We start from the raw sequence: 26,392 nt of genomic DNA on the forward strand, positions 1-26,392 counted from the left end.
GCTAAATCTTAGTCCTCAATGTTGTTAGAATCCTATCCTGAGTACAGCCACAGCTGCTCTTGGCAGGCAAATGCATTGCTGTTTTTCCCTCCGTCACGGTGAAATAGAAAAATGGTCTCTGGCTGGAGTGTGGATGGAGGCACTTCACGAATCTTATACATAATTCATCCTCTGTTGCTGGGGTACTCAAAGTTGAAACTCTGCCCTCTGATAAAATTCAGCTGGACTTTTTATTTACTTGACTCTGATCCCTTTGGGGGTTTCGCCTTCACTGGGAGCCCAGTGATTCTAATTTAGTGAAGACTATTCTTATTCATTTGCTCTTGGTCTATTTTAGCTATTGTAATACCACCTTTTAAAAACAAAACAAAAACTACCCTGGAACATGCAGTTCAGAGAGTCCTGGATACCATGAAAAAAAAAAAAAGCTTCCAGTATCAGCTTGTTGAATGGAAGAACTCCAAAAGGCTTATCTTAATTTGTTTCAAAGTTTAGACTTTTAAAAGAGTCTCGGCATTAAAAAGAATATGCAAACTACTAAGCACACCGTAAATCTTTGAGTTTCAAATTCATTGCATTAAGGTATTACTACCAATGGATTTGTTTGTTTTTCTTTGGTGTTTTGTGTGTGTGTGCTTATGTGTGCAGTGTGGGTGCCTGTCGTGTGCATGTGAAGCCACTGCCACCAATGGCCATCTTCCTTTATCACTCTCCATCTTGGTTTTTGAGACAGCATCTCACTGATCCTGGAACACACTGATTGGCTAGACTCCTTCTGTCTCTTCCCTCCCAGGACTGGGATTATAGGCACACACTGCTGTGCCTCACTTTTTACACAGGTGTTAAGAATTCAAACTCAGGGCTCCTTGTTTATGCTGCAAGCACTCTACCAACTGAGCCATTCCCCCAGCCCTTGTTAATTCTTTAATGCAATAAAAAAAAAAAATTGTATTAGTTTCCTTTATGAAGTATAAGATATAATTCTTGTTCACAAATAGCTCATAGTCTTGTGGTGGAGGGTTGAGCAGGACATGAAGATGTGTAAGTATGAGGTAAGAACTATTGCCATACTAGGAAATCATTCAACACCCCCCCCCCCTTTCCTTTTGAGACAGGGTTTCTCTGTGTAGCCCTGGCTGTCCTGGAACTCGCTCTGAAGACCTGCCTCTGTCTCCTGAGTGCTGGGATTAAGGGCATGTGCTATTACTACCCAGCTCATCCTTTCATTTTATTTTATTTCATTTATTTTTCTCTGAGACAGGGTTTCTCTGTAGCTTTGGAGCCTGTCCTAGAACTTGCTGTGTAGACCAGTCTGGCCTTGAACTCACAGAGATCCACTTATTTGCCTCCCGAGTGCTAGGACCAAAGGTGTGCACCACCAACGCCTGGCTGATCCTTTCATTTTAATTTGCTTTATTTCAGTTGCCTCCAAAGCGACTACAGAAGTCAATCTAGACTCACAAAGGCCTCCTTTCTGAGTCCATCTGACTAGAGTTCTTAAGTCCAGCAAGATACAGAAGGAAGTGTGTTCTCTTTCCAAGATGTAACATGGAATATTTTCATCTTTATACCTCACTGCCTAAGTTCATAGTTCTATAAAGGTAATATTCAGTATAATATTTATATGAATAGTTTAGAAATTAACACAAAATGAAGAGCTCCTCAATGACACATTTAAGAAAAGTCTTACCTCCTAGTCTCATAGTAACTGCCATAAAATCTCCTACCCCATATGTTTTCCTCTTTTATATTATCTCATTCCTCATAGGGACAGGCCCTTTGAACTCTGTGAAGCTACTCCCCGCTCTCAGCACTGGAACAAAGATAAGGAACATGGTTATTTAGTCTTTTCTTGAACTTTTATCTTCTGGATGGCATTAAGAGAAACCATATCTCTGTTTCAGCCTCAAATTCCATATTGAATTTTTTAAAACTGCTTTTTGAGCAATAACTTTTCCCTTGTTGCTTAACCAGTCATGCAAGTTGAGGCTTCTGTCTGTAGGCCTATTTTATAAAAGCTGCCCTGGGAGAACAGATGAAAAATAAGACAGTTAGATATTTTATGAGTCTTGAGATCCCCTCCACTCAGAAATGTCAATAAAATGACCAGCACGAGCAGTCAGCTTATGTCAGATCCCATGGGCTTACCTCACCTGGAGAAATGATAGTACAACCTGAAATGTGCTGCTTAATGAACCCAGAGCGGCGTCACAAGTGAGCGCAGAACCCTGAGCTTCCCTTTGTGGAGGGTTTCAGAGATCCCCTTAGTAAGCTGCCCAGGAGAGGAGGGATGAGAAACTGAGATGACACTAACCAACGCTGTCGCTGTCAAGTCGCTGCCTCCCTTCCAGACCCTCCCAGCCAGCTGAGTGAAGCAGAAACCTAAGATACTGCTCACCTTTGGGCTTATTCAAGGGGCAGTAAAGTCCGTGTACTCAGTACCACACTGTGTTGATGCGGTTTTTCAAAGTGGCATCAGGAAACTGGATAGAGGAGCAGGATTGCCCTTGTGCTGTTTGACCTTGTAAGTTAGGGAAATTCTGTCAAGTATGACAGAAACCTGATAAAAGCTGTTTTTACCTGCAGCAAATCTAACCAACTGTCTTCTCGTTTATCAGTCGACTTGTTTTGTGGTCTCTAAAGTTCTTCGGAAGTTTCCCTCTGTCCACTGTGTCCTCAGATGTGATAGATCTGTGGCCACAAAGATGCAGTATACCAAATGGAATATGAGAGTCAGTGAAGCTCTGAATATTTACTATCATTTAATTAACCGAGAATTTCAAATGATCAGAATCTGTAGTTAACTATGTCTAACTCTTTGGTGGATTTCACAAACACCCATTTCTTTGATTCCTTGTATGTGTATCAGATGAACTCATCCCAGTGCTCTCCCGTAGACACCTTGGGAGTTCACTGACAGCTGTTGTGTCGCTCTTATGGGACTCTGAACCGTTCAACACAGTCACCTCATACTAAAGCTCTGGTCTCAGCATTCTGATTTCTCTGTATTCCCCAATGTATATAGTATGTACTTGCTTGAAATTCCTCAGATATTGCTTATACAGTCTTGCTTGTAAGCTTCAGCATACACCGGTTCCTTCAACACAGAATACCTCCTCTGACTGCCTCCCGCTGTTCATGCCTTCCTTGTACTATTCCAGCTCTCAAGTCCCTCCCTTGGAAAACCATCTCATTCACATTTCCTTTCATCTAGAACTTGTTTCCCTGACTCTTAACTGTCGCTTTGTAACTCTGTTTCTGCATGTTGTCTCCCAATGAACGTGATGCTAACAACGATGATCATTCTCTAACCCCTTGCCTTTTCTATTCTTCACAAACCTCTGAAGGCCTGTTGGTGGTGGCCTTTCCAGTGTCCTCAGGTCCTAGTGCACCTCCACTCCCTTTCCCTTCTCGGTATAGTTGTATCCTAGAGAAACAAGGCATCTGTTGAGGGCTGCGCCTCCACATCAGCATGCGGGTCCTGTGGTTAGGAACTATGAGCCCTTTGATTTGCCCATCTTTGCATTCTTCTCAGACACCTTCAGGCTACACACGAGGACCAGGAGTAGACCCAAAGACAGACTAGGAAAGTGCCACTGAAAGTCAACTTCGAATTCTTTTCCCTTTTACACGAGCTCTATGAAGCTGCTGTTGTCAGCAGCTCAGCAGACATCCTCCTGCTCTGACTCTTTTCCAGGAGTCAGGGCTAGTTTAAGAAAAACCTCTTGTAGAAGCCATGACCTCGTACTCTTATCCCCTCCATCTGGTGTGCGGCCTCATGGGGCTGTGCTGCTATGCAGGAGGTGAGCAGTGGAATTCTTTAGATGATGACTTCTGAGCCCACATGTGGAGGCAGTTGGGGGGTGGGAAGCAGGAGAGCAGTGAGAGCCAAGATGGATGGACCAAAAACCAAGGTTTGCTGCAGAAGAAATCCTGACTATAGGTAGGTGTTCTTTCCCTAGCTCAAGCAGGGGCCCAGCTCAGAGAGCTGTAATGTCCCAGCCCATGATTGATGAACACTGTGTTTCTGCAGCTTCCTTTCTGACTCCCAGTTGGGGTATACCAGTGGGATACATAGGGTATGTGAGGGTTTCCCCTGTCTCTAACCAAGTGTCCGCCAATGTGGACAGGGAGGGGCCGGCTGCACTGCCTTTCTCCTGTCTTCCATTAAACTGAGGCCCTAATTTTCAGTAAGGGCAGAGGAGGAATGGAGAGGAGCACGTTTTTGACTAAATGAAATTTGCTGACTGCCTCATCTTAGAGATTTTTCTCTGCATCATAGATACGGAGATACCTTTGTCTTAGGTGTGTCCAGCCTGCAGCCCATAAGCCACATGGATCTGCACATAGCAAAGAATAACTATGAATGCAGCCCAATATAAAATTATAACTATAAGCTTACTTAAAACAGAAGAGGTTTTGTGAATTGTTGAGTGAAGACTTTGTATTGTATTGTCAAGGTTGGACACAGCTGGTAGATGAACTGCCTGGCTTAGCTAGTGGTCCAGGGGATGAGGGCTTGGGTGGGATGGCATCCTAGGGAGTTGGTAGTGATTCTTAAAAAGAATAAAGTCTCAAAAGAAATTCTAGTACAAGCCCACAGTCTATTCATTTCTTCTCATGACTACTTCCACTTTGCCTATGTATTGAGAACTTAGAGAAAATAAAACAAAAATTTTAATGTTAACCTGAGGGATGGAGTGGGGCTACAAAGAATGACAAGCAGAAGCTGTTGAGGTGAAGAGTCCTTTGTAGAGTGACTACTGGTTAGTGATGGTGACAGTGACAAAGTGGGAGCAGACACGCTGGTGTAGGCTTAGCCTTTACAAGCTCTGCTCAGATACTCCGCTGGCAGCTTAGGATTCCTGTATGGGTTGGGGCTGTCAACAGCAATTTCTGTTCTGAAGTGCTGGCACTCTGGCACCCTCAGTCCCACATCCTCAGGCTTTGAGGAGAGTACATAGTATTTAAAGCTTAAACAAAAACAAAAACAAAACAAAACAACTGGCTTCTGTGGCACACGCCTTATTCCCAGCATTTGGGAGACAAAGGCAGGCGGATCTCTGTGAGTTCGAGGCCAGCCTGGTCTACAAGCTGTTCCAGGACAGCCAGGGCTACAGAGAGAAACCCTGCCTCAAAAAAAGGAGGAGGGAAGGAAGGAAGGAAGGAAGGAAGGAAGGAAGGAAGGAAGGAAGGAAGGGAGGGAGGGAGGGAGGGAAGAGAGAGAAAAAAGAAAAGAAAAGAAAGAAAGAAAGAAAGAAAGAAAGAAAGAAAGAAAGAAAGAATAAACTAGGTTTGCATTCTGGCTAGATCATTCACTGAACCTCTTGAGTGGCTCCATTAAATAGAGTAATCCCCACCTCACAACCCCTGGATTGATTGTTAGATCTATACCTACATGCCCAAGCACATGTGCACAAAAGGCTTTTGTGAGCACTATTGTTATTCTTAGGGAAGCCCCACCTTGGAATTTGTCAAAGGATGCAACTCTGGCTTGGCTGCTTACAGGGGCTAGTAGTGTTGACAAAATGTCATTAGATTTTTGGCCTTGGCTAAAGCACTCCTATGTCCTGCTGCTCTAAGTGAACCAAAAAAAAAAAAAAAAAAAAAAAAAGGTACTTCAGAGTTAGGGAGCAAAGCAGAGCATGCTCATCTTCATTTTCAAATCCTGGATGACTACAGCATCCTGTGTAAATAGCCATAGTGATGCTCAAAGATAATCCAGGCTATGCATGGAATCAGGAAATGGAGTTTACAGACTCTTCTATCCCTTTTAACTTTGGGGTTAGGTTCAGGTCTACTATCTGAAACCTGTCAATCATCCAGAGAGAAAACCTACTTCTGAGAAAGCTCAGTTCCGTCAGCAACCGTAATGTATTTACTCCAGTAAAGCTCATGCTCTTCAGGCACGTCTCCTACAGAGACCATTCCTGGAACCAAAGGCATCCTGTCTTCTGGCCCGGTAAGTTTAAAACAAACAACAACAGGCCATACACACCGAGCTCAGTGACTGTGGCCGTCAGGACGCATAGGACGCACCCTCCCTGTCCTCCGTGCGCACTAGGTTTGAGAAGTTACACAGCCCCGGCCACTCTGCTTGGGTGGTAATTCTCCACCCTTGATCTCTTTTCTCCATGCCCTTTCTGTGTCCTTCCTCCACCACCTCCCAGGAGAGTACCAATTCCCAAAACAAACATTGCATTGCATGTTGATAATGTAGTTTTGAAACATTCCTTGCTTGTAGCTGACCCTGTTGTTGGTGTGATTTTGGGGGGATCCAGTTGCCTGTTTTCAATTGTTGGAGAGGTGAGACTACTAAAATTCCCATCCAGCCTGAGAAAAGCTGTGCGGCTCCATTTTGAGTGCCCCTTCTGCACGTGTGTATGTGTGTGTCCTCATGGTTGTACTCAGGCTGACAGGAAGGGCAAAGAGTAAAAAGGAAGCATGTCTTTCTTATTTTCCAGCATTGCTTCATCGATGCCCAACCCCCGCGGTACAGGCAGTTCCCAAGTGGAAGGTGGGGGCAGAGGCCTCCAGCAAGGCCATCAATAACCAGGTGTGTAACGTGAAGCTCTCTGTATTTCATTTCTGCACCCAGGGCCAGCTCTGCAGGGTTGCTTACGGAGCGCAACCCTGTGTCTGGCACCTCTCTCCACCAGACCCAGGCGCCCAGGGCCCACCGGCCTGCCCAGGAATGCACTGCATTGTTCTCTGCTGCTGTAATTTGGCTGCAGGAGCTAGGCTGAATGCCTCCCAGGGATGAGAAACATACTCTCCCTGGCGGCCTCCCTTATCCCCAGCTAGCTTGGGCTCTGCCCTATGACCACTGAGAGCATTTAAATAAAAAGTTTAGAAAGGCGGGGGTGGGGGTGAAAAAATCCTGATTATCTGTCTTCTGTTAAGTCATGCAGAAACTTATGTCCTGAGTGGGTCTAAGAATTTGGCAAGGGGCTTGGTGGTTGGTGTTCTTGATAAGGATGTGAGAGAAAGGGGAAGAATAGTCTCCTGCAGCAAAGAGGAAGAGACATGGGGCTGGGAGTGTTCAGAAGTTGGATCTACAAAGCTTTTTGCAAGCAGACCCTCAGGACAGTGTTTTCTTCTTTTAATCTGAAGTCCCTGATTTACATTTACATTTACTCTAATGAAGAGTGTGAATTAATGAAACAGTAAAATTTGGTTCTTTTCTCTCATGCTGGGTTCTGGGCTATGGCCGGCATTCTTACTTCCTGGTTTTTGTTGGAGACAGGGCTCTGTTCTTAGGCTAGCATGCAGCTCACTGTGTAACACAGCCTGATCACAGCAGTTATCCTGCATCAGCCTCCCAGAGGGTCAGGATTACAAGTGTGAGCCATCCCCCTGGCTCTTCTATTTAAAAGAAACTGGCTGCAGGCTGTGCAGCTGAGGTACTCCAGTCATGTGCTTTCCCCCAAGAGATCCTATTATCCCTGAAGGATAGAGGGAATATCTTTCGAGTTCACTTGGTACCCAAATAGCACTTACTGCAATGCACTGTACTAAATATTTATCAAAAGATAGAAGAAATGATGACCAACAAGGGGGAAGGGAAAGAGGGTAAGACACTGCTGATGGAGGACCAGCTTCTACCTTAGAGATAGACAGGAAGGGCCTTCAGAATAGAGGAGGGAGTAGCAGCAGAGCTATGTGGAGCCCCGGCACCAAATAAAGTTCTTGTTTTTTGGCTTGTTCCAAATAAATCAGTTTCTGTTTGTATAGTGCAAAATGAACGCCAGTTGTCTGAAGCCAATTGGAATGCAGAGACAGTTCTAAGGAAAAATTAATTGCTTGGCCATCATTCCTTCATGGGGCCACACAGCTTCTGTAGCAGGGCTCAGATAGACATCTTTTCTCTCACATAAACACCTCACTTTACAAACTTCTCACTCCCTGGACAGCTGTTTCTCTCTTAACCATTTATAAGCGGTTGTGCGTCTTTATCAGCTAGAATTTGGAGTCCAGGGAGAAACATGGAGTAATATGAGATGTCACAGAGGTCTACCACTTCCTTCCAAAAACTAGGAACTCCAAATCAAAGAGTAGGTGATACAGCACAGGTAGAATGAACTCAGGTTGGCTTTCCATAGAAGACCTATGCCATCATTGATGCAGTAACTTGGATGGCCTCACCCCTGAACCCAACGCTTCCCTCCTTTTAAGAGCCTTTCTTCTTCCCGTCCCATTCCCGCTCCCTAATCCCACCATCGGCTCATCAGTTATCCAGTTGACTCTACTCTGCAAGGAAGACATTCTCTCGGCCTGACTCACTCAGTCCCATTTCTCCACAGTCTTCCCCTCACCACAGACCACAAGGGCCCTGACTAACTCATGTTTTGTGTTAATGGATGTGAAACCGGAGCAAATCCCCTCACCAAAAGAAAAACCACCCTAAACTCTCCCACACAGGTCTCAGCAGGTTACACAAATATTAGTCCTATCATCCAAATAAATCTGCTTCCATGGCCAGAGCCACCACCAACCCCCAACCTCCTGCTGCCTGGGCAAAATGAAGTTGCTCCACAAACATCTGAGAGCCCGATTGGATGGAGAGGAACCTGAGAAAAGAGAGAGGCCCCATATCCAGAATTCCCTGTGAAAGCTCCTTAATCTCCAGTCTCTTATCAAGACCAGACAGTCCTAAATTAGGAGTTCCTAGAGAAGTTAGGATGTTAGAATTTGACCAGTCAGAGGTTTGATGAAGTATATCTGTTGGCTGGAGTTTAGGACACAGATAAATCTCAATTTCTGAGCAAGGCATGTACCTTCATTTTACAGATAAGAAAACAGGCCAGGAGAATTTAAAGACCCTTGCTGAAAATAAAAAAATACAGTGAGTGAGTAAGTAGCTGGGATTAAACCTAGGTCTGTTATAACTGCAGATTTCTATACTATTGCTGTTTATCAATAGGCAAGAAGATGATCACTGTGTCGGTCATACAACAGTAGGCCATCAAGATTTCAAACCCCATGTCCTGCCTTCTAGCTTACCATGCCTGCTGTCTTCAAAGACTCTACACTGCATACCCTGGTTAGACAATGTCTAGGAGCATAGAGGGACCTCCTGGTTAAGTCAGTCACGGAATGGACAGTAATCATTAGTAGCACTTGGAGAACCACAAAGACTGGCTGAGTAAACGGGGAAGGCTACTGTCTTCTAAGGTGCTTACCACTTTGGCTCCAGCACCAACTCTTTCTCTATACAGCAACTTGCTTTTGCTCCTACTTCAATGCTGATAGTCCTCTCCTAAACAACTGCCAAAATGGGAAATCTCTACCACCCTAGTATACACTGCTCCTCACACAGCCCTGGAGATCAGGTGTGCTTACCCTCCGCCATGAGTTACCTGCCTTTCACTTAGTCTTTTCCAAACCTACCTAATGTCCAGAATAACTGATGGCGGGAAGTCCCAAGGCCTAGCCAGGCTTACTATACTGTTCTCTCACTGTTCTGTTCCGGGGCTCTAATGGTCTATTAAGATTGAACCACTGCAAGCTGCCTCCCTCTGAACAGGCAGCCAGTGAGCAGGCTGCTGTTGTCTGATGTAGGTGGAAAAGGAGACACAGAGAATGTGTAATTGTATAGTATGTGATTTCCCCACTCACAAAACCACCAGTTTATAAGCTGCATAAGAGCATGAGATGGAGCCCTGTTCACCATGGCTAACACATCTAGCTGGTCTCAGGGTCTCAGCAGAATGCTATAGCCTAAGATTGTCTGCACAAACTGTCTCCAGTGAAGAGACAGGCCGTTATATCTCTGTCCTATCTGTCCTTGGTTACAGTTGGATCAAAAAGGAAGCTACCTCCAGATTCCCTTCCTGTTGCATACCCAAAGAGTATCAGAAGTCAGTGCAAGCAAAGGGGAAAATGAGCCTTGACTTTAGTGCAACCCAAATCACTCTGAAGACAGACTCCTATCTCTTCTACTCTCCCTTCAAACCTCCAGTCTCATATCCATCCCCTATCAACTCCTTCCTAGGGCTAAGGAACCAGCCAGGACATTGGGGTCCCTCTGGATCACTCTCCAAGTCCATAACAGAAGCTGTAGCCGCCCAGGATCGAGGGTGGAGGAAGGTGTGCATGCAAGGATCTTGTGCTTTTGAGTCAGAGGCTTGAAGTGGAGGGGTGAATGAGGTATCTGTGTTCAGGTCTGGTCCAGCCACTCTGCCTTCTTAGGGGCCTTGCAAGTGTGGACATCCACAGTGTTCCTGCACTCTTTGCACCGCACCGCACAGCACCAGTGGAATTTGCACTCACACTGGGTGACACGGGTGACTCGAGTTGTGTCGTACCCTCGGCCACAGCACATGATTTCACACCCATCTGTTCCTTTAGATGTCTTGCTGCAGACGCGGCCCGCGGTACCTAGGGAACCTGAGTCGAGGAAAGGAGGTGAAAACCAAGTCACTTTTGTTTCAGCCACCCTGGGTACCTTATACTCTTTAAAGAAGCCACAAAGAATCTCCTTTTCTGAAACAGAACCACTAACCTCAGTGATCGGTCATTGCCCTCTGGCCCAGATTCATTTGTTTCCACCACTGAGGCTCCCCAGAGGTTGCCGATTTCACCTGCAGCCCCTTCTGCCATGTCCTCTTCAGAACTAACTGGAAAATGTAGGAACTGTAAATCTGGGTGAGTTTCTCTAATTTTGTGGGGGTTGTGATGTCATATTATCTGGATTTAAATTCTAGCTATGCCACTTCAGAGCTGTATTTATTTAGCAAGTTAACGAATGTGTCTAGGCCTCAGTTTCCACATATGAGAGTGTGTATAAAATAACACCTAGCAGGTATGGTAGCACATGCCTATAACACCATCATGCAAAATATTGAGGCAGAGGAGTCACTTTGGTTTTAGGCTAGCCTGGGATATGTAGTGAGTTTGAGGACAAATTGAAATGGATAGCAAGATTCTGTCTCAGGGAAACAAAACAACTCAACATCTAATGTAATAGATTGTTATGCTGTGTTTATCATTGCTGTCCAACAGAGGTGGGCTGATTGCATGACTGGCTGGAGGCATATCTCCAGGGAGTTCCTGTGTTATACCCCTTTTAGGAGAAAAGCTTTCTCCTTGCACGCAAATGCTCAGGACCTCATTCCAATAGATGTCAGCACAAAAGATCCTGTCAACCCTTTCTCCAGTAACAGGGACACAGAAATGGAAAAGTGATTGGCCTGAGTCTTTAAGAAAGAAAATAGATCAACTAACTTCAACAGCAACAGTCTCCATAATCCACGAGGATATGGGGAGAAAATGCAGAACTTTTGTCTTTGTTTTTTAGCTTATTGGTTTAAAATCCCTGTTTTAGGGCTAAGAGTGGTAAGTACTCGCCTAGTATTTGCAAGACCCTGGATTGCATCCATGGCACTATAGCAATGACAGTGACACCAACAGAAACATAGAGAGCATGCACATCTTATAATATACACAGTACACCAACAGAAACATAGAGCATGCACATCTTATAATATACACAGTACACCAACAGAAACATAGAGAGTATGCGTATCTTATAATATACACAGTATACCAACAGAAACATAGAGAGCATGCATATCTTATAATATACACAGTACACCAACAGAAACATAGAGAGTATGCACATCTTATAATATACACAGTACACCAACAGAAACATAGAGAGCATGCACATCTTATAATATACACAGTACACCAACAGAAACATAGAACATGCACATTTTATAACATACACAGTACACCAACAGAAACATAGAGAACATGCACATCTTATAATATACACAGTACACCAACAGAAACATAGAGAACATGCACATCTTATAATATACACAATACACCAACAGAAACAGAGAGAGCATGCACATCTTATAATATACACAGTGCACCAACAGAAACATAGAGAACATGCACATCTTATAATATACACAATACACCAACAGAAACAGAGAGAGCATGCACATCTTATAATATACACAGTGCACCAACAGAAACATAGAGCATGCACATCTTATAATATACACAGTGCACCAACAGAAACAGAGTGGTACCAACAGGAGTGGGACGTCTAGGAGGTAGATGCTCAATCTTTCTTTTAAAATTTTTATATATATGTATGTAAGTTATGGGCATACATGGGCCACAGCATACATGCAGAAGTCAGAACAACTTGTGGGGGTTGGCTCCTGGGGGCATCAAACTCAAGTTAACAGAGTTTGCAGAAGCGCCTTCACCTACTGAGCAATCTTTCCAGCCCTCAGTTTTACTTTTTAAGATTTATTTTATTTATTTATGTGTGTGCATGTGTCTTTGTATGTGTGTGTGCACACTTGTGTGGATGCCCTCATAGGCCAGAGGAAGGCATCAGTCTCCAGGAGCTGGAGTTACAGGCAGTTTTGAGCAGCCTAATGTGAGTTCTGGTAACTGAACTCAGGTCCAGTGGAAGAATAGCAAGCGCTCTTAACCACTGAGTCATCTCTCCAGCCCCTCCATTTTTTTTTAACAACAGTAATAATTAATCTAAAATGTTAGCAAACTATTGCTCTAGAATGTGGGATGACTAGGTCTACTACTACATACATCATTCCAACTCCAAGGGCTGGGTCTTAAGCACCAAAACTCTCTTCTACAGTCTGGAGCTATGCTGTCCAGTAGAGTAGCTACTAACAGCATGTGCTCTCTTAAATTCAGTGAATTAAAATGAGCTAACCTAAAATGGTGCAGTTTTGAATTGGACTAACTCTGTAGTAGTCCATCACACTTGTTCATGGTTTTAGTCTCTGTAGTTTGTTACCCAACATCAACTATAGTTCCAAAAGTATTAAATGGAAAATCCAAAGATAAATGATTAAGACTTGTTAGTGTTTTATCACACTGTTATTAAAATTGTCCTATTTGTGACTCAGTAGTAGAGCCCTTGCCCAGCATGTTGCAAGGCCCTGGGTTAGATTAACAGCACTACTAAAAACAAATGGACCTACTCTCTTATTATTTGTCCTTGTCATTCATCATGTGCCATGCCTAACTTACAAATTAAACTGCACCACAGGTATATACGTCTAAGAGAAGCATATTTCAAAGACGGTTTAGTAGTACCTACACTTTCAGGCATCCCCTGATTTTGGAACATATCCACCATAGATAAGAGGGGACTTATGTAATTCACATGCTTAGTTATCACATGTGGCTTGTTGCGTCTGCATTGGAGACAGCAGCAATGGAGATTCAATCATTGCAGGAAGTTTAGTTGGATAGTACTGCTGTGGAGGGAATACCTGGTTCCATAGTCCTGGGGTGGCTTATTCCATTTGGATTATATGGGTTTATGGGACTTAATTTTATGCCTCTGAGACAAATTAATATGCATATGACTTGTCCTTCCTCCTAACTCCAAAGATCATTTCTAAAGGTACCTTTTGAGTGTAAAACAGACTACACTTGAGGTGCTGTGGAATTATTCCCAGGCATCCAGAGATTATCCCTCTGAATTAGACCACATGGAAAAACTAACTCATGAGAGTAATTCACTAGGAGAGTCCAGAGGACCCCCCCTTACTTCTAGCACCCTACAAAGTGCTCTGTACCTTCCATTATCCAGGGGCGCTCTGAGCCACTTGACTCTAGGCATGATAAGAGTGAAAACAAATAGCCAGGTGGTGGTGACACATGCCTTTGATCCCAGCACTCAGGAGGCAGAGGCAGGTGGATCTCTGTGAGTTCGAGGCCAGCCTGGTCTACAGAGCGAGTTCCAGGACAGGCAGAGCTACACAGAGAACCCTGTCTGGGAAAAAAAAAAAAAAAAAAGAGTGAAAACAAACAGAATTGAAGCCAGCCATGGTGTGGAGCTCCACTCTAGCAATCCTGACTAGTGAATCTCCAGCAAAGAGCCTGGGAGCCCAGCGACAGGGACCAGAAGAGAAGCAGCTCCACCGAGCCACACGTTGTCCCGGTTTAATTTATCTAGACCAGAAATTATGAGCCAAAGTGGGAGCTTCTGTTCTCTCATAGAGAGACCTATCACTTTGTGTGTTCCCAAGACTCCCTTCCCCAGCACCACACATATACAGAACAGACTGAAAAACGGCCATTTCTGCTTGTTATCAAGCATTTGCTGTGCAGGACCTTTGCAGAGACCACCTCCTGTCTCCCTCACTCCTTCTGGAGTCTGCAGCAAATCAAGAAGCAGCTTGATCCCCATGTTCAAACAAACCTCCCTTGATTCCTCTGGTCATCTGTCCGTTTTCTTTCTTTCTTTTTCTTTTTTCTTTCTTTTTTGTTTTTTGTTTTGTTTTGTTGTTGCTTGTTTTTGAGACAGGGTTTCTCTGTAGCCCTGGCTGTCCTGGAACTTGATCTGTAGATCAGGCTGGCCTCCAACTCAGAGATCCACCTGCCTCTGCCTCCCGAGTACTGGAGTTAAAGGTGTGGCCACCACTGCCTGGCTAGTCATCTTTCTTTGTAGTTATGTTCTCTCTCTCTCTCTCTCTCTCTCTCTCTCTCTCTCTCTCTCTCTCTCTCTCTGTGTGTGTGTGTGTGTGTGTGTGTGTGTGTGTGTGTCTGTCTGTCTGTCTCTCTCTCTCTTTGTTTCTTTTTTTTCCTTGTTGTAGAGGGTGTCAAACCCAGGGCCTTGCACATATTAAGCACATGCTATATCAGCTGAGCTCTATCCCCAGCTCCATCTCATTTCTTTAGCTAGACTGTAAAAAGCCAAAGGCTTAGTGCTACACATCTGATGCTTCTGTGTAGCTCGCAGCTTGCTCAGAACTGAAAACAGGTGGCTCATTTAAATGCTCTCTGAGTAGTACCTACCGTATCCCAGACACTGGGGATATAGTAGAGTGTCATGTGACCTACTTGTGCAACCTTGGCCTGGCAGCCTGAGACACAAACCACCTATCTCAAGACCAGATTCTCATGTAAGGAGGCAACTGACTCCTTTCCCTTCCTTAACTCCTGCAGACTGGACAGACTTGGATGAAGCAGAAGTGCACTAATAACCAAGTCCCATGTCACTCTGCCTGCTTTTCCTCACCTGCAGCCTTGTCCAAGACACAGTAGTCAGGGGAGTTGTCAAAGTAGACAAGATCAGTCCGGGTGGCATGGCGATAGCCCTGGCGGGCTGCTGTGAAATTGGCACCATCCTGGGTGGCAGTCACCTGCACGGCGCCATCATACCGCCGCCTCAGGTAGTCCCCAGTGCGTCGGAAGTCTGAGAGTGCCCTCCAGCAGGTGCGCAGAGTACAGGAACCACTCACACCGTGACACTTACATTCCAGCTTCAGAAATCGCCGCACAGCCTGGGGGAGAGAGGGAGCAGGTCAGGGCACTGCTTAGTCATCCTAGGGTCAGAAGCAGGAGTGCTCTGAGCTCTGCTGGTCCAGGCCTGCTGGTTGAGTCCTTGGTGCTTCTCTGCCAGCTCCCACCAATTCTCCTGACCACCTCAGAGAATCTCTCTGGGACATCGCCTATACCAACAGTGCTTTGCTCTTCACGACTGCCTGCTGGATCGTCAAGCCCCAGCCAGGAGTCTGCTCCTGATTATAGTCTACACATCCTTTTAGAGAGCCAAGTGCCATGCCTTCTGCTTTCATAGCATGTCAGTTCTCAGCACAGTATATAGCAGATGCTCAAATACCAATGAATAGCAATACCTGAAGGTCTTTATGAAGAGAGCTTTTCCTCTTTTTTTTTAAAAAAAAAAAAAAAAAAAAAAGCTACTTTGGGGCCAGTGAGACTGATATCAAGAAAAGGCACTTGCCATGCTGTCCTGGCAACCTGAGTTTGATCCCCAGAACCCACATGTAAGTGGAAGGTGAGAACCAGTTCCACGAAGTTGTCCTCTGACCTGCACACATGCATCGTGCCATTCCTGCCCACCCACATACATCATGAATACAACAACAATAAGAAGTCAGTTAAGGGGCTGGGGAGTTAGCTCAGTGGTAGAGTGCTTGCCTAGCAAGCGCAAGGCCCTGGGTTTGATCCTCAGCTCCACATACAATAAATAAATAAATTAATTAATTAAAATTTAAAAAAATTAAAAGCTACTTTGGGGTTTGGGAGATGGCTCAGTGTGTAAGAACACTTACTGTCCCCATAAGAGCCTGGGTTTAAATATTTACAACCCACATAAAAAGCCAGGCATGGTAGCTAGCCCCTGTGATGGGGGCTGGGGTACAGAAACAGGAGGATTGGAAAGAGGAAGATTGCTGGTACTTGAGTTCCAGGTTCAGTGAGAGACTCTGCCTCAAGGGAATAAGGTGGAAAGTGATAGAGCAGGACATCTGACATCTTCCTCTCCACATATACACATGTGTACGCACAATCATTACAAATTTTAAAAATTTAAGATGTACTTTTTAGTTCAGCATGGTGGCACACACATATAATCCAGCACTCAGGAGGTTGAGATGGGAACTGGTGCCTCAAATTTGAGACCCTGTCTCAAACGAAACAAAACAAGGTGGAGCATGGGTCACATGGATTACACGTTTAATCCCAGCAGCACTAAGGAGGCGGAGGCAGATGGATCTGTGTGAGTTCAAGGCCAGCCTGGTCTATATATGGAATTCCAGGCCAGCCAGGGCTGCATAGACCTCATCTCAAAAATAAAAATAAAAGTACCCCCCCAAAAAAGAAAACAAGGAAGGAAATGGGGAAAGGGAAAGAGAAGGGAGATGAGGGGATAAGAGGGAAGAGAAGAAAGAGAGTTACTCTCCTGTCTTACGAGAACCTGGTTGAACCTATGCGTTCCCAGGCTCCCTTGCATTCTGTGGCGGAATGTTCGGGACTTGGGAAGTGATCAGAAGCCATCAGCTCTTCCACCTCTGCTTTCAGCCTGCGGTCACACTAGGTGGTTTACACCAGAGACTATGAATGTCCACACCCAGAGGTGAGTACTGACCGTGCGGCCACAGCGGTTGTTATGTAAGTTCATGAGGGCCCGGGCATCCTTAAGCCTCTTCTCTTTGGCATCCACAAAAGCCTTGGCAAAGCGGACACCGTAGTGGATGTTGTCACTGCAGCCACCCCAGTCAAAGTCCCCTCGTTGGTCATGGTGCCGACCTCGGGTATATGGGTCACAGCTGCACACACTCAGCTCCCCCTGGCTGCAGGCCCGAGTGATGGCATGGACCACTCCTGCTGATGAGATGGCATATACGAATGCTGCTTCCCGGCTACCTACACACAGAGAGAGGCAGAGACATTACAGGAACAGTCCACGGCTTCCATTCTACCCTCCCCCACACGCACACACATTTCTGGGTGTTTTTCACAGTGTCTTATTCAATGGTCCAGGCCTGGAACTTGTTATGTAACCTAGCTTAGAACTTGAGATTTTCCTGTCTCAGCCTCCCTAGTGCTAGGATTGCAGGGACAGGCCACATGCCCAGCTCTGTCCATCTCCTTCTTCAATCCACACAATTGCAGGGGTTTCCTTAGCTTTTGTAGAGCCTACTCCACCTGTCAAGGTGTCCTTGCCTTCTAAGAGCATTTCTCAGAGAAGCCAACATCACCTGCTGGCTCTCACTATGTCTCTTTGCACATCTGACCTCTTTGGGCTGACCTTTACTCTGTTATATTCTCTCTCTCTCTCTCTCTCTCTCTCTCTCACACACACACACACACACACACACACACACACACACACACACACACACACACACACACACACACACACACACACACACACACACACACACTCACACACACACACAGCACTAGTTCTGATGCAGCTCCACCTGCCATGGTCAACATTCCAGGGGGTTCAGGCCCCCTCTGCTGGACAGTTCCCCTGCAATGTCGACCCCTGCCCAGGAGGTCAGCCTGTTCAGAGAAACATACTAACTTTAGCCTGTTCGGGTCCCCTCCTTACCCATGGGGACGAATGTCCATCATCCCCTGTTCTCCTTCACCTTCAGAGTTCTGTCTCATCCCTTTTCTCCCTTTTTGCTGTCTAGCTCTGCTGAACTCTTGCTGAACTGGAGGGAAGCAGTAGCTCTTGGAATATTTACATACCACCTTTCTGTTTATCTCTTGTTCCCATTACTATAATGTTGGGATTGCTAGGGTGACTGGGTGATGATAGTGACCGTGGTGGTAAGAAGCAGAGGATTTGGTCCTAGTCCTTAGTTGTATAGTTCATGGACACCTGCCTGACTTGGATATGAGGAGGCCAGAGAATACTTACCCTGACCCACCATCTCAAAGCACTTAGGTTGAGGGAGGCCCTGGCTTTCAAATCTAGGGCAATGAGCAGCTGTTCCTGTTTCCCAGGTTTGCCCACAATTGTTTCTTAGATCATGAGGTAGTGTGTAGAAAACGAAGGACATCATGCCTACTCTCCTAACTCACCACCCCAAGCAAAGGAAGGGAAGCGGGTGGGAATCTGGGAAGAGGACCCTACTTCTAAGCATGACACGGCCAAAGACAGTGTGGTCGCGGTCCAGTGTGGTGCAGTTCCAGCGGTGATGGCGGAACTGGTGCTGACACTCTCGGATCCATTCTCGGGCACCTTCACCCACTGAACGCATGATGTCTGGGTAGCGCTGGCACAGCTGCCGCTGGCGGCTCACCAAACCAGGGATGTTGTCGCAGATCACTCGGGCTCCCAGTGCCCCTATGTACCTGTAAAGTGGAGATGGCCTTGTCATAGCATTCCAAAAGGAGGCAGGCATCAGCAAAGGGACAAAGAGGGGGTTATTTGGTATCTAGACCTTAAAGAGATTCCTTCCAATCCCAAGACATTCGCTGAGGCTGCCGGATAGAACCATTACCCGCAATCTCTGAAACAAAGCTGCACAGCTGCAGAAAGAGTAATTGAGTGGTCTCCTACCCTTAGCAGCTCCCTAGCCAAAGGCCAAAGTAACACACACTTCAAGAACACAGCCAGGCATGTGTCATACACAGAAGCTGTGGGCATGTCACACAAACCCACTGCCTGTTTATTTAATAAACATTAAGATCCTCACAGGAAAATAACAAAAATGAGACCAAGACAACACTCGCACACGCACATGTAAGAGGCGCGAATCGAGTGGCCACAGGATGAAGAGAAGAGGGCCTAGAAAAGACGTGATGGGTAGTCCTGAGTAATGTGGACAGCTTTGGACCACATGGCTAAAAATGTCCTCACTTCCACCCAATCCTAAGGCTATAGAACAAGACCCCATCTGTTGTCCTCTTCCCATTCCTTTTACTTTTCATAACCAATGAAGCCTTTAAAATAACTTCCCCCAACCTATACAGCACAACGTCCAGGAAGGACCTTCGTGGACAAAGAGCTGTTCACAGCGGGCAGCCTGAACAGGACAAAGCAGTAAGAGTTCAGTGGGCAGCACTCAGGAGACAGAGATGGGCAGATCTTGCTCAGTTCCAGGGCAGCCTTATCTACATAGAGTTCTAGACCAGCCAAGGCTACATAGTGAGAACCTGTCTCCTTAAAGAAAGAAAGAAAGAGAGAGAGAGAGAGAGAGAGAGAGAGAGAGAGAGAGAGAGAGAAAGAGAGAAAGAAAGAAAGAAAGAAAGAAAGAAAGAAAGAAAGAAAGAAAGAAAAAGAAAGAAAGAAAGAATGTGGTAGAATCTCTAGTCTGAATAATTTACAAGGTCAAGCCAGATGGCCACTAAATGAATGGGCTGCCAGCTTCATTCAAAACTGCTCAAGGCAATATTACCTTTCAAACAATCTTACTCCTGGACTCTACCTCTAGAGATTCTGGAGAGAAAACAGGAGTATATCACCCCTTCTCTCCAAGAAGTCCCCCAAAGAGATGAGACTCATTCAGTCCCTTCTGGCAGCTCAGCTTCTCCCCCTTTCTGTCCCAGCCCGCTCTGGTGAACCCTCCACACGCACTTCCTTTGGTCTTAGCAGCACATCCTAGTCTCTGGTGCCGGACACTGAAATGGGGTTCCACTCTCTTTCCTGCTGGGAACAGGTGGGGGCTGTAGTGATCAGTTGCTACTGCAAACAGAAAAACTTGGGTCCGAACTATGAATGAGCCAGTGGTTTAGGAATGTCCCCAAAGTGGACCTAGAAGTGAGGGAGGAGAAGAGAAGGGAGCCAATGGGAGAGGGGCAAGCCAGCCAGCCATCCCTGAGCCCTACCGGTACCATACATCCCACAGCCAGCCCTCACCCACAGACTAGATCACCACTAGTGACTGGAACTCAGGCAAACACAAGGAGGGTTGATGCTTGCTTCTTCGGGAACTCAGCAGGGCTGATGAGCCCCATCTGTCCAGAGGGAAGGGCAAGAGGGCTGTCCCTCCAAGAACAAATCCCATGGAATCAGCATCCCCAGCCCTGTCCATCAGGGCAGCAGCTTCCAGGAACAAACAAAATAAACACCCCAGGCTGGGTCAGGCCGGAAAGGCCTGCCTGACGCACAGCTTTGAGTTCCACCCACTGCCCTGGTGCTTTGTCTGGAGGATTGAAACCATCAGAGCTGGAGCTCAGCCCTGACTCACCACCATGCTGCTTGCCCAGCTCGGCCCCAGATCACTGATCTGGGCAATGGGTGTTTGTTTTTTTTTATCTGGGGCTTGGAGGAAGGAGGTTGGATGGGAATGGGAGACCAATAATCCAGCCCTCATAGACAGTCTGGAGTGGGGCAAGCCAAACTCTGGCAAAAGGCCTTCCTGTGGTCTGACTTTAATCCATTCTGCTGTAGCCCACATTGATCCTTCATATTACATCCTCAATGAGCATGGGAACATCTGTTCAGTATCTAAGATGGGAAGATAATTAGGCTTTCCTACTACCCTGCATACTGCCTAAGTAACTGCTTCAAGACCCTGCATGGGGCTTGCCTGCTGTCTGGTTTTTGGAGCCTTGTAGGCCAGTGTGGAAACCACCAATAATACTGAGCCTGAAGCTGAACCCATCTCTCTCAGCTCAACACATGCTTACACATGCCTCCATGTGCCAGGCACTGAACTTAGTTGTTAGGGGCACAGAGACTTCACGGTATCCCTCAGCTCATTGTCTGGGGGAGGATGCCTCAGTTCTGACTTCCTGTTTTCCCTTTCAGAAATTAATTCTTCACTTCCTTCCCAGCCTCTGCACCCGAGTGCTCTCCTCGCCTGCTTTTGACCAATTCACATTCTTTCCCTTGACAGAATCACTGAGACCCTACACTAGCCCCTTGCTTCTTGGGATTTGTAAGTGCTTCCAGGTCTACTGAACCCCAATCTGCACATCAGTATCCCCAGTGCTAAGAAAAGTCAGCTATGTAGTAGGTACTCGGTAGCTATTGGATAAACACCTGCTTGCTCTGATTATCCCCGGCTTTCAGCTCCCCCTAGGCTGCCACCAACTCCGGTTCAATTGGTTTGATTCCTTATAACACTACCTATACTTTTTCAGACACTCCATGTCTTTGTCCATTTAGTGGAGCCAGGGATCTCCACCGCCTCCTTTTGTGTCTATCCACTGGTGTGTTAGAACTTAGCTGGGAGTGGTGATTCATAACTTCAGTCTCAGCACTCAGAAGGCAGAGGCAGGCAGATCTCTGTGAGTTTGAAGCCAGCCTGGTCTGTATAGCGTTTCAAGGCAGCCAAGGATACACAGTGGGTCGCTGTCTCAAAAACAGCAACAGCAAACCACAGGATGAGGAGCAGGGAAACCGCACCCTGTGAAGGGACACTTGGGTGGAAACCAGGATGAGGGAAGCCATCTGACTTCAAACTCAAGGGGCTTTTGTGGTTGGTTGTTTTGTTTTTTCCAGGCCTCCAAGTTTTGATTCCCCTGCCTCAGCCTCCTGAGTAGTAGTAGTATTACAGGAGTGTGCCATCATACTCAGCCAAAGTTCATTTTTATTCTAGAAGCAAGAGAGGCACACAATGTTTGATTAGAAATAAAACCATATAACTCCAAAATTGGTATAAATTTGAACAATCTTTTTCTTATTTTTGAGATGGGGGTCTCATTTTGTAGCCCGGGCGGACCTAAACTTGCTATAAAGATCAGACAGGCCTGGAACTCACCGAGATCCGCCTGGCTCTGCCTCTCAAGTGCTGGGATTGACAGCAAGCATACGCCACCACACAGCTTGTTTTGTTTCCCCTCCCCTGCTCTGCTGTCAGTCACTTTGTTGGTGAAACAGGGATTATAACAGTACCTACCACAGGCTTATCCTGGAGATCAAAGATGATGCTCAACAAGGTGGTTGGCCATGGACCCTGCAACTTAGTAAAGATTCAGCACAATGTGTGTTTTTACAGCAATAGTAGTGCTAATATGACCCTGCTCTGTGATTTCTCTTTATTTGCCCAAGAACATGCCCAGCTCTTGTGCGTCTCCACATATCCACATTTCTTGTCAAAGACTAAGAAGAAGCCATTTGTGTCTTCAAGTTAAGGAAAGAGACAGAGGAGTTACTAGAGAGGAAGGGGAAGAATCCTAGGCTGTGAAGATCAGACTGTTGGTCATAGGGATGGCCTTCTGCTCCAAAGTAGAACACAGACACTTTGAGTCAACAGACACCCATCTCCTCCAGGGATTGTACACACTACTAGCCTTGCTGGGCATGAGATAATCTTGGGGGCCAGACCTGCCTTCAGAATTCAGGTTTCTTCCTTCTACAAGTGGTGACCACTGAGACAGACACCTGTGGCTGTAGCTGTGACAAGGTGAGGACAAGGAGATGGGAATGAGCTCTGTACCCACATTCATCCCGGTCCTGATACTGCCTTCATGGACATAAGAACCACTCAGCCCCTCTGTCACCTGCCTCCCTCCCTAGCTCTTCCATCTAGTAGCTTCTGTAACATCTTTAATATGACGCCTCTAGGAGGAAAGGAGAAAGAAAATGAGACAGGGAGCAGTAGTCAGGGGTGAAGATGGAGACTAGAAGAGCTGCAGGTGAGTGTTTAGGAACCGCTACCAGGATGTGGAGATGTCCAGAGTGCCACTTCCTCATCTAAGCATCCATAGGTCGCCAAGACTGTCTCAGACTGCTTCAAAGCAATCAAGTGTTTCAAAAAGCCAGTTGCCATGTGAGTGAGATAAAGGTGGGCCCCGGGCCATCATGCTTCCATGCTGTCTCCACAGGGACCCTGACGATGTAAGTCCTCAGCCAGACTGTGTTGGAAAGGCAAAGGGGGCTTGGGATCTCGCTCTGGTCATTGAAAGGCTCCCCCTCCTTCTTCCTTCTTTCTCGGTCCCTTTCTAAAGGAATGTTTCAAGCCAGATGTAAGATATAGGCCTCTCTGCTTCCTCATCCGAACCCCCTCCTTGCCTTCCCCAACACTGCAGAGATAAAAAAGATCCAAAAGAAAGATTTTTCTTTAACAGGAAAACAGGGGTGGGGGTGGGGATGGAGAGAGCAGCATCTTGAAATGATAGGAATCTGCAGCCCGAGCTGGCCTGCCCCTCAGCCAGCTACCCCTCACCCTTCCAGCCCAGATTCCTAGTCAAGAGGAGAAAAGCCACAGGGTGCAAGAGAAGAGACCTCACTTTGAGGGAGGTGGGGTGGGGGATGGATGTGGGGGGTGCTTGCTTCAGGGAAGGAGCAGAGCAAGGGGGAACGGGGTACTGCATGTTAGAGAGAGGTACTAGCTCAGCCCCAAAAGCCAGTTTGACTGGAAGGGTGAGGCCAAAAGACGAGGGGACTGAAACTTTCTGCAGTTCAGCTCTACCCCCTTACTTCGCCCTTTCTGGAAAGAGGATGCATGCCTTGCAGGGCTGGAGGAGTCCTGGGGCTGGGTAGGGAATTCTACAGAGGAGACAGCAGGCGTCCAGTGGCTCCTGGACACCTTTAGCCTCATCTGCCTCTTGGAAGTGTCTGAAGACTAAGGCCTACAAGAGATCTGCAGAGAGGGTCTCAAAAGTCTTGTGACTCTCGGGAAGCTGCTGGGGCTTGTAGTGGAGAGGTGGGAGGTTAGGTCATCTGGGGCAGGAAAGCAAAAAGGGACATCAGTGTTCAAAATTACACCCTCAAAGCCGAGGCTGATGACAAATGCCTGGGTTATGCAACCCCAAGTGTTTAATTTGTTTCAACTGTGGGAATTAAGGGGAAGGGAGTAGTTTGTGCCTCAATTTCACTTCTAAGCCTTGCTGTGGATGCTACTACCTCACTGTGTGGCCTAGACTAGCAGAGGAATGTGGGTCCTAGCCAGCTGCCCCCTTCTCCACGTCCCCTGGGGAGACCTTTGGTGGTGGAAGGCTTTTTGAAGGCCACAACAGTGGACTGTGAGGAACAGCCACTGCAGGATGTGGAGAGGCGACTGGTTCCTAGAACCAACCCTGAGAGAGAATCCGGATAGCAGCTTCTGTGCTGCAGGCTTGAGTTAGAAACACAGCGGGCACAGTGGAGCAGTCTAGGGGACTTCAACCACCAGCTACCTGCTCCAGATGCTCTGCTCTTGTCTCCAGCGCCTCATTCTCTCCAACCCCTCACCAGCCACCAGAGATTTCTGGGACTGTCCCGCCCGGATCATCTCCAGTACCACCCAGGCAACAGCCTGGTGCTTGAGCAGCGGGTGTCTAGAGCAGTACCCTCGTTCCCTGCGCCTAACCACCCTGAGAGCCACACTCACCACCAAGATGTGTCTACCCGGGCCGGCAGAGTCAGCAGCAGCAGCAGCAACAGGCAGGCAAGACCCAGGCGGGCAGAAGCCGGGGACACGTCGGGGGCCGCGGGTCTGGGTGCGGGGACCAGGATGCGGGCACGCCGAGGGGCGAGCTGCGCGGCTTCCTCCGCACCCCGCGGCCTCAGCATAGCTCCGCGCAGACTCCCGCCGCGCAGCCCGCAGGGCCGTGGACGGGCACGGTCTGGGCTTCCTCAGGCGTCTCCTAGCTCGCCCCTCAGGGTGGCCATGGGGACTGTGGGCGACTGGGGACCGCGGGGCACGTGGAGTCCGGGAGCCGGGCGCAGAGTACCCAAGAACTCCCGAGCTGCAGGGCCAGGAGACCGACGAGAGCTGAGCCGGGTGTCGGCGGCTCGGGTGCGGTGTCAGTGGCTCCGGGGCGCGGAGTGCGGCCGGGGCCAGAGAGCGCGGACAGCCCCTGCGGCCGCAGCTCTCATTGGACGGGGCGGGGCGGGGCCGGGGACACACACGCGCGGCCTTCAGCGGGGCTCCGCCCGCGCCAGCCGGGGTGCTCTGCGGCGCCCTAGGTGTGGCGGCCGCCTCCTCCCCTCGGCTTTACGGAGCGCCACCGCGCCGCGCCCTCACCTGCTGCGGCCACCCGCGACGGGGCTCTTCTCCCTTTGCAGCCCCCTGTCCCTACCGACGCCACGCCACGCCACCGGGTCCTAGCGCCCTTCACTCAGCAACGCGGACCGCTGGGGTTGGTGGCGAGGCGCACCCAGTGTGCGGGGGGTGGGGTGGCGTGGGGGGTTGCGAACACCCACCCACCCCCAGCCGCCCCTTAACCTACGGTGAAACCGGAGACAGGCGCAGAAGATGCGCTTTTCTCCGGTCCCTCTGTCCTTGCGCTTCTGGGAAATTGGTAGACACCCGGCCAGCAGGAGTTGCCGGACAGACAGTGGGACGCCCTTGCCCACGCTGTCTTCAGGGGCGCCGTGGACAGTGGGCCTCTGGCGGGAGACTCTCATCAAGAGCTTATCGCCCCTGCTTCTCCTACCCACTACACCAACACCATCCTTTCGTCCCGCACGTCGTTGAGACCCAGCGCCTATCCACCTAGGTGCTTTCCCCAGGTCAGGATCTTTCAGCTGCCCAAGAGACACACCTGCCGGCGGGATGCAGCGGGCGGTGCCCGGACGGACGGCCGGACGGCCGGGGCTCGGCCGAGCTCGGTCTCTCCCAGTATCTCCGTCCCCCACCCCCTCGGGCGGAGCTGCGACTAGGAAAGAATCAGAAACAGCTGGGCGGCTTTCCCGCACCAGAGGCCGGGGTGGGGGTCCTGCGGAGAGAGTGGAAGCCCTGGTGCCTGGTCTCCCCTCCCTTTCCACCCTTCCTCCTCTCCACTTCTTGCTGGTCCTCCCTCAGACTGAAGAGCCCTGGGGTGGGTGTGGGAAATTGGGAAGAAGTGGAGAGGTGTTGTTGGGCTGAAAGTGACTTCTTGCTCCCTTTCCATTACCCCACCCCCCCCCCCCATCCCCACCTCACAACCGGCTCACACTTCCCTGGGTGGGAGCAGAATGATCCTTATTGAAACATAAAAATTCTTCAAAACCCGGAGCCTTTCAACCGAAGACTTCTTCTGGGGTCTGGCCTAATGCCTTCAGCCTCAGTTTCTCCTGCCTAGTCTCCCGTTTCCAGGTGTCTCTCATGCCTCTCCTCATGATTTTATCTAAACTATAAAGTTCTGATGTAAACATCATGCTGGTGACTGCCCACCCACCTTAACCCCAAACTCACTGTCAGGACTTGTTTGATTGGGGGTGTTAGATGCCAGAGTGTGAAGGACAGGGCACAGCTGGCTGCAGACATCTCAG

General features: G+C 47.9%; 2 protein-coding genes across 2 annotated transcripts in view; one reads left to right on the top strand and one right to left on the bottom strand.

The window, feature by feature from the left end:
- The window catches only part of St7l (suppression of tumorigenicity 7 like), an 81,087-nt gene extending 76,083 nt beyond the window's left edge, over window positions 1-5,004 (top strand). The window contains exon 15 of the mRNA XM_036189606.1: window positions 1,423-5,004. Within this exon, the coding sequence (XP_036045499.1) occupies window positions 1,423-1,455 (33 nt within the window). The 3' untranslated portion in view covers window positions 1,456-5,004. The remainder of the gene's footprint in view (window positions 1-1,422) is intronic.
- A 2,086-nt stretch (window positions 5,005-7,090) lies between these two features.
- On the bottom strand, window positions 7,091-25,177 carry Wnt2b (Wnt family member 2B). The gene is made up of 5 exons (XM_036191596.1): window positions 24,528-25,177; window positions 18,398-18,618; window positions 16,895-17,172; window positions 15,023-15,287; window positions 7,091-10,389 (listed from the first exon to the last, which is right to left on the bottom strand). Exons 1-5 carry the CDS (start codon window positions 24,707-24,709, stop codon window positions 10,160-10,162), a joined length of 1,176 nt encoding a protein of 391 aa, XP_036047489.1. The 5' UTR covers window positions 24,710-25,177; the 3' UTR covers window positions 7,091-10,159.
- Window positions 25,178-26,392: the final 1,215 nt, after the last annotated feature.

This window comes from Onychomys torridus, chromosome 6, assembly GCF_903995425.1.
Source record: "Onychomys torridus chromosome 6, mOncTor1.1, whole genome shotgun sequence".
Taxonomy (NCBI): domain Eukaryota; kingdom Metazoa; phylum Chordata; class Mammalia; order Rodentia; family Cricetidae; genus Onychomys; species Onychomys torridus.